The sequence below is a fragment of the Dendrobium catenatum genome, unplaced genomic scaffold (genome assembly GCF_001605985.2).
Source record: "Dendrobium catenatum unplaced genomic scaffold, ASM160598v2 fragScaff_scaffold_107, whole genome shotgun sequence".
Lineage (NCBI taxonomy): Eukaryota > Viridiplantae > Streptophyta > Magnoliopsida > Asparagales > Orchidaceae > Dendrobium > Dendrobium catenatum.
The window spans coordinates 304,967-313,859 of NW_021318569.1; the positions used below are offsets into that span (position 1 = coordinate 304,967).

An 8,893-nucleotide genomic window follows, 5' to 3' on the forward strand; every position below is an offset into this window, starting at 1 on the left:
TTTTTTTAATTAAAATTAATGTTAAATTAAAGAACCGAGAATACGAGCGATTCGATATATTATACATATTTCTTGGCTCAAAAATGAATTTTTCGTGATTTTTAGAAGAAATCAGTATTTAAAAATAATTTTAAAAGTATTTTATAATATTTTATTTAATAAAAACCGGCGGCGACACACGTGGCAGGGCTGGATTGGTCCGTGCAAAACACGAGACGGCGGGCCAATCAGGCGCAATCATCGCCTAATGATTGGAAGGGCGGCGGACCCCACGCGCTTTTGACTTAAATGACTCAGCAACGCGCGGGCATCGTCGGATAGAGCACGTTTCTGATCCGACGGTCGTGATCGCGTCGGACAGAGGGTCTGTCCGCGAGATCGAATCCAGTGGTCGTTCCGAACCGCGTAACGACTTGATCTCAACTGTTGATCACGAGATCAACAGTTGGGATCAAACCCTAACAGATGAGAAGCCGAACCCAAGCCCTAGACCACTATTTCGGCTCGTTCTCGCGATCGGGTGCACCAAATCAATTGAAATTTGAAACGTAGGCTCTATGAATGAAGAGCATTCATGGGGTATAGTTTTTGCGGTCTGAAAAGCTCTTTACATAAATCTATTTAACCCTATGTGCTTCTACCTAGGGTTAGAGATATCACCTCGATTTGTGGACGAATTAATCCGTTTTATGGGCTTGTTGCACTTGTAGATTGTCCACGAATAAGTTTGCAGAAGGATCCCCGAGCTCCTAACGTCTTGATCGATCACCAAACGTCGTGGAAGGTGTTTGACCTCTGTTTGCGGGAGATCTCACCGCTGGCGGGCTTTGGCTAATGGACTTTGCTTGGAAAAAGTAGGAGGGAGTTGGGAGAGCTCACACCAGAGAGAGGTCGGCTTCTGGAGCTCCAAGAAAGAGAATTTGAAAAAAAAGGTCTTTAGAAAACCCTAAATCATTATATTTAAAGCATTAGACTCATGATCAAGGGTCTAGATTGAATCTCGAGCCAATTAAGAGGGAAACCAGGCTTAGGGGGCCGTGGTTTGAATTTGAAATCATTAATAGAGCCTTAATTGCATTAAATGGATTTTAAATGACCTAAATAGGTGATTTTGACCTATTTAAGACTTGGGTTGACCAAGTCAATGATTGACTTGGTCACCCTAGTCAAATAGGTCCAAGATATGAGTGGATCGAGCTATGAAGCCCTAGAATTGATTTAAAACTGATTTGGACTCAAAAGGGTCAAATGACCCCTGGTCAACCAGGTTGACCTAGGGCCCGGGTCTGGACTAAGCAAACTTGGCTTGACTCCCTGAACCCATTGGGAAGGGTCTTGGGGTCTAGCCTGGTCCAATTTGACCAGGTCAACTCTTTGACCTAGGTCTGGGGGGAAAAACATGTCAACAACTTTATGTTGTAGACAGCATTTTCTTTCTCTCCTGAAATTCTTGCAATTTGCCAGTACTGGCTTCTTCAAATCATGCAGCCTTACAACTTGAATTTCTAAAAATATCCCTTGCTGGCCTAGAGAACCAGCAATGAGAATTATAGAAATTATAGAAAAGGGCGTTTCTTACATGATACTTCCTGCTCTTTATAACACTGCTAATTTTGTTGTCTCAGTGAAGAGAGAGGAGAAAAGGCTAGCTGTGGTCAGAACATCAAATGCTGTCTGTCCACTAGTTTTTGATGATATTGTAAGTTGAATTCGATTTATGCATGCTTTGATCAGGCCTAATCCAGAGACCATGACTGATAATTCGTGTTTATTGCAGCCTCTTATAGCTCTTGATATGTGGGAGGTAACAATCTTGAATCCATACAATATATGTCACTGCCTTCTGTAATGACTGACAACTGACTATCTTACCTGTATTGTTGTAACAGCACGCTTACTATCTTGATTACAAGGTATCCTTTCTTACCCTTTTACATTTATGCCATAGTTGGCTTGATAAATCCTTTATCAATTTCATGACTTACAGTTTATTTATCAATTCCTATTTTATGATGCATGTGAATCGGGCACTGGACTCAATTATTTTTAAAAATAATAAAACACAAACGTAAGTTGACTTGGTGTTTAAAAATATATATTTTAATGTTATATGATTAAAACATTCATCCTTCGCTTTTATTATATACTTCTAAATTAAATATGTCATATACAGACGAAAATGGCAGATTTCTTCACAAATTTCTTCAGTTCGTCCAGTACTAAATCCAGTTCGTACAGACGAACTGCACTAAAAAAATCAGCTTTTTTGAAGGGTTTTACAATAAATCCTACTTATCCGCATCGCAGGATGACGCCACCTCCATCCTTCTCTCATGCATGTGATTGATTGCCTGATTTTCCTTTCTCCAGTTTCTCTCTAGTACCCTAGAGCCTCCGAATGCTGGTGTGAACCACGCATGCTGATTCAGCCCTTTGGACCTTTCTTCCCTTTGAGTAGGATTTCCTAGTCTATACCTCCGTGCCGATCCCACTTTAGGATAGGATAATGTATGATCCTTAATCGAGAGTTTTCTCAGGCTCCAGCCTGGGATGTAATTAACTACGGGGGCTTGCGCCCGTGGGAAACTTGGCCCCACATTTACTAAACCCCATTCGAACTGTTGTATCGGATGGGGGAAACCCGTGATTAGGTCGTGTATATTACTACCCATCGGGGTGTGTTGGTGACAGCCTCTATCCTCAATGATTAGTCGTATGCACGATCCAATCTGTCCCTTCCGATCAACCCGTTCACGCGGTGCTCTTTTCTGAGGTCCACAATATATCACCTCCGGCGTGGGATCATAAAGTTTTTATTTGAGCATTAAATTGAGTTTTAGCCATGCGAATGAATTGTTGGAATTTGGTGAAGGTTTCATTCTTAGTATGCATTAGATACAACCAATAGTAACGAGTAGGATCATCAATAAAAACAGTATAATATCGAAAGCCATTGAGAGAGGAGACCGAGGAAGGTCCCCAAACATCGGAATGTATTAAGCTAAAAGGGGTTGATACATGAGTACTTAAAGTAGGAAAAGATAATCTATGGCTCTTAGCCATGTTACAGGAAACACAAGTAAAAGAAAAAGAACAATTTCCTAAAGCAGGTATAATTTTTGATAATTCAGCCATTGCCCGAGGATGAGGGTGGCCGAGACGGGCGTGCCAGAGAATCGCCGGAGAGGAAATGGTGTGAAGAGCTTTGTAGTCTGCGGATGAGGAGACTTTGAGGGGATAAATACCATCTTGATTATGGCCATGGTGAATGGTTGAGTTGTCCCGAAGATCCTTGATGATGAATTCACCGGGATCAAAAGAAACAGAACAGTGATTGTCAATAACAAGTTTGGAGATCGAGAAGAGATTATGTGATAGATTTGGAACATGAAGAAGATGAGCAAGTTTGAGCTTACGATTAGTGTCTAGTAATGGAAGAATACCAGATCCACTATGATGAATGGGAAGGGATGAGCCACTTGCTGTAGAAACAGAGTCTGTTCCTTTGTAAGAACTGGGTTGTTGGATGTTGAGGATGTCAGGCATGAGGTGGGCAGAAGCTCCAGAGTCTAAAATCCAGTCGGTATTCGGTACAGACTGAGGCTGAGAGAGGTAAGCTCTGGTGTTAGCCGTTGGAGATGCTATATAATTCGAATTGTATCGATGCCAGCAGCTTAAGGCTGAGTGACCGGTTTTCCCATAGATTTGACATACAGGCCGAGGTGAGGTGCGAGCAGGTGGCGACGGAGCTTTAGAGGAAGAGCTGATAAAAGTGGAAGAAGCTCCTCGACCTCTATTGTTCTTGACATTGGAGGAGCGGCCTGATCCTCGTGAGGAGTAGAGAGCATGAACGTCACCGGACAGTGTGGTCTCTTGCAGAAGCTCTGATTGAAGATTGATCTCTTCGCTGTATAATAGAGAATAGAGGGACTCGAGGGTGATGGTGTGAGGGGAGGTGCGAATGGCAGGTTTGAATGGGTTATAAGAAGGAGGAAGTCCCTTTAAAGTGTAGAGAATGATGTCCTCAACATCAATATGAGATCCTGCAGCTGCAATGTTATCAACCAGAGATTTTATCTGCGACAGGTATTGCGAAATGGTTTGATCCCGCATCTGCACATTATGGAGTTCATTCTTCAGTTGAATCACACGGGATCGGTTGGAGGGCTGCAGGCGATGCTCCAGAGTCGTCCATATCTCGTGAGACGTCTTCAAATGCAGAATGTATGGTAGAACAGATGGTGAAATGGTGGAAAACAGGGCAGAGATCAAGTTTTGATCAATTAACTTCCAGAGTTTCTGATCACTGACAGAATCTGGACATGGTAGTTCGCCGGAGATATAGCCTTTAAATCCATTAGCAGAGAAGGCCTGATGAATTTGCAATCGCCACAAAGCATAGTTGTCGACGGTCAGCTAATTATGCTCCAAGAGCTTGAGATTCGACATGAGAAATTTGAGAGGGGGTGGGACGGTGAAGTCGGCCATAGTAGCAGATAGAGAGGACGCATTCATAGGTTGTGAGGAGGCGGACTGCGTCTGAGACGAAGCTCCTTGATCCGCCATTAGAGAAGAATGGATCAGCGGTGAAGCTTAATCGCTCTCTGATACCATGTTAGAAATCGGAGAAGTATAAGATGAACAGTAACTTGAAGGGAAAAAGCTTGCTTATGCATTCCAGCGTTCCGGTATTTAACAGAGAGAAAAAGGGAAAAAGTTCCCTGAGCATGTCAAATGACCGTTAGTGGTCAGTTGGAAAAGGTGGTGTGTGTATCATTACATGTGTAAATGGATCATGATGATTAATAATGATGCTTTAGTAAGTGGTAACTTAACAGTGAGCCCTCACATGTGCTTGTGCTCTTTCTCGTTTTAAAGGGATTCTGCGTGGAACTTGCTCATCTGAGATTCACCTGTTCGCAGTCTTGGCCTTTAGTCCCCTTCTCTCTCTCTCTCTCTCTCTCTCTCTCTCTCTCTCTCTCTCTCTCTCTCTCTCCACTAAGGAGTGAACTAGGAGAAATTATTCTGTGCGGAGGCCTTGTTGGCTCAAGAAAAATACGACACGAATGCATGAAGCCCGCTTTGTAGTCATAGGATTCCATTTCCCTTAAGTTAGATTGTAGTTAACCAGATTTCCCCTAAGGGTAATATCAAGGTTTAAAGATCTGGGGTACTTACTCCCTATGAGCACAAGCATTCATAGTTAATTACCCCTCTTAACACGTAAGAGAGACTCTCTATTAAGGATGGATAAATTTTTAAGTGTTTAGTCTCAATTGTGGGAAAGATGAAGGTAAACCCGATCAAGATCCCATGGTTCCGTCGTCCTGGGTTTACCGTAGATTTCAATCTACCAACACTAACAATCATTGATCGTAGTGTCCAGGGAATTTGATTAGTAGTTATTGGTTGCCTCCTCTCAGGGATCCCATGTAAATTGAAGTGGTTAGATGTGGTTTTAATTTTGTTAGGTGTTTGGGGTTTACATCTATTAGAATATCCAGAGATTGATTTAGTTTGAGATTTATGACTTCGTTTAGAAGTAACTCGGGAGTTTAGATTGGAGCGAGACTTATGGCTTCCTTAGAAAGTAACCCAGGAGTTTGAATTTAGATTGGAATTTACAGCTTTTGTAGAAAGTAACCCAAAATTTTAGATTTAGTTTGGGACTTATAACTTTCGTAGAAAGTAGCCCCAAGATTTCAATTTGGAATTGAGACTTATTACTCAATTTATGAGTTTCCCAAAGACGAGTCTTACAACCTAACCTAACTCTATAGCGAGGTTGCCCGGAGGTTTCAATTATTTGGGTAGGACTTATGGCTTCCCTTAGGAAGTAGCCTAAAAAGTGGGTCTTACAACTTAATCCTTTAGACTAAGATGCCCAAAGATTTGAATTTTAGTTTAGGACTTTTGACTTTCATAGAAAGTAGCCCGAATTAGTGGGATTTATGACCTTCATTGAAGGTAGCCCAATTATTTTAGTTGGGTATGTCTTATTACTTCCTTAGAAGTTGTCTAATGATGAGTCTTATGACCTAGCACTTTAAGCTAAGTGGCCCGAGTTGTGGGTCTTACAACCTAGCCCTTTTAGACTAGGATGCCCAAATGAGGGGTCTAGGGTTGTATTATCACCTAAATGTTTCCCTCAGAGGTTGGACTTACGACTTCTATTAGAAGTGGCCGAGGGTTTTAATTGGGGGTTAGGAGTTAGATTAATTTTTACCTATTACTTCCCCCTAAGGTCGGGCTTACTACTTTCCTACGAAAGTTGCCAAATATTGGGTCTTACAACCAAGTTCTTATAAACAAGGCTACCCTATGGTTTGAATTTGATTGTGTTTGTTAAGAAGATGTAAGTTGTTTAGGATTTATTATTTAGAGAATTTGAAAGGGTTGTAAGTTAGTTTTAGTTCGTGGTTTTGACACCTTGAGGTTTTGACACTGGGTTGGTGTTTTAGTTGATCCGTGCTTGTAGTCTTTTTCATACTACAGTGATTCACTTCTCTTCTTATTTTCTAGCACTTTTGCTCTACTAGCTTTTTCGTACTCAGCTTTTCTTGCATTTCAGTACTTTGTTCTACCTGTTGTAGCTTAGATTTATCAGCATTCTTTCAATTTATTTGTGATGCACTGACTCTTCATATGTTTGTTTGTAGGTATTCGTAGCCAGTGGTTGCAGTAGTTGAGGCTTACGGTTGCAAAAGATAGAGCGTACAAGTAGCCGTAGAAGCTTGTACATAAGAGCTTTGGAGAGCTGTTTATTATTTTGAGAGTTATTTGGAGAGGTTGAGAGCTTGTATATGTCAAAATAGTGAAAAAACATTCTTTCTTCCTCTTCATTTTATTTAATACATTATATTTTATTTTATTTTTTATTTTTTTAAATGAATTTTGATTAATTAATTTAATTAACCAAAATATATATTAAAAAAAAATAAATAACGGCTCTCGGATTTTAAAACTCTTGAATTTCAAAGTTGTTCTTAGATTTTAAAATTACTATCATATTTTAAATAACTCTTGAATTTTTTTTTTTTAAAAAAAATTGAATTTCAAAAGCTCTTAAAAGAAACATTTGGGTTAGTTGAACAGGAGGAGAATGAGTGCTTGTAGCTTCTCCACTCTCATGCATTTGACGATATATATGACTTTGAAGATCTTAATTAATCAAATATTTTGATTAATCTTAATCAGATTAATTTTATTAAATCTTAATTAACTAAAATTAGTTAATTAATATTTCAAAATCAATTTTTATATTTTAGTTGATTCAATATTCAAATTGAATTTCCCTTTGGATTTTGAGGAAATTTCGGCAGCCTCCCGGCGTCTCCTCCCCACCGAGGGAGAAATCGGGACGGCCTTTGCTGGAATTTCTTCCTACCTGGACCTAAGGTCAACGGCGTAGGGCCTTCGAATTTAAACCATCTCACCAAGATCTAAGATCGAATGCGTGGGATCTTCAAATTGTAAAACCATCCGCCTAGATCTAAGATCAATTCCGCGGGTCTTCAAAATTTAAAACCATCTCGGCTGGACTTCAAGTCGATGGCACAAGGTCTTCGATTTCAAACCATCCAAGTTGGACCTAAGGTACGACGGCCGGGGTCTTCGACACATGTTTGAAAGATTTCTTATTTCTCTCTATCTCTCTTTGTCTCTTTTTTATTTAATATAACATTATAAAATATAATATAATATATAATATATGTATATGTATTAGGAACGGAGTCGGACAGGATCGAAGTAGCCGAAGTCGCACAGCCACAGTGAGTGCAAGAAGTGGCGCGTGCAATCTCTGCATGCGAAGCAACGAAGCCGAACAGTAATGACGAAAAGAGAAGATGAAGGGTAAACCCTAGACTTCTCCTCTGAAGCAACGAATTCGAATGACCACGAGAGCGTCGGAGTCGGAGTGAATGAGCGTAAGTTCTGTTTTTTTTTTTTTAGCGAATATTTTTTTTTTTTTTTGTTCTCTACTTCTCCCTTTTATCGTGAAGTAATCGGTTATCGTGCGAAGAGATACGTCGTTTTGGTGAGATGGGGCCGGCGTGGAGGTATGTCGGTTGCTTTGAAAAAAAAATTATTTGTTCTATATTTTTGTACAGTCAACAGGCCTGTCGTAGAACGTTGTCCAGAGACTAACTAGAATACGCCACGTCAGTAGTATGATTTTAAAAAATCATAAATATAGCGAGATTTTTATTAATATGATTTAATTTTCAAAATAGTTCATTGACTGTACAAAATTAATTCAAAATGATATATTGTAACTAAATTAGAAGCTATTATATAAAGTCGAGGGTCTAAAATTGGGATCAATTTTATACAATAGTTATAACAATTGATGACTTAAATAGAGGAATATGATATTGTGAGACTATTTTTTCTGAATATAATAAGAAAAAGTTCAAAAACATTTGAGCATAAATCAATATGTAAGTGAGACAGAGATTTTTTTAGACACTTTTCTTATTACTTTTTAGTACATAAATTTTTTGAACTAAAAAAATTAAAAATTGGCTTTATATAACAACTTAAATACAAAAAAATTAAAAATATTACTATAGGTCGCAATTCCAAATAAAAATTAAGATAATTTTCAAAATCATTAACTTTTATGCTCTATTTATATAAATATTTTTTTGCTTCACCTTTGATTTACGTGTTCTTCTCTTCAATTTATGAAATATACATTTTTATTTTATTTGACTTAATCTCAATTACCAATATTTTTTTTTTTATGAAATTTATAAAATTTTTGGGGAAATAATTACCAATAAATTCAAGAAAGCATAGTTCTCAATTCTCCATAAATAAATAAACTAATATCACTTTATTTAATGCTATTTATATATTTAATATCTAAAACTTTAATATTACATTCCTA

At 38.6% G+C, this 8,893-nt stretch overlaps 1 protein-coding gene across 1 annotated transcript in view; it reads left to right on the plus strand.

Annotated features, from left to right (window-relative positions):
* Positions 1-2,087, plus strand: part of LOC110096327 (superoxide dismutase [Fe] 2, chloroplastic) — a 16,243-nt gene extending 14,156 nt beyond the window's left edge. The window contains exons 5-7 of the mRNA XM_028697411.1: positions 1,626-1,699; positions 1,778-1,804; positions 1,890-2,087. Of these exons, the coding sequence (XP_028553244.1) occupies positions 1,626-1,699; positions 1,778-1,804; positions 1,890-2,072 (284 nt within the window). The 3' untranslated portion in view covers positions 2,073-2,087. The remainder of the gene's footprint in view (positions 1-1,625; positions 1,700-1,777; positions 1,805-1,889) is intronic.
* The last annotated feature ends 6,806 nt before the right edge of the window (positions 2,088-8,893 follow it).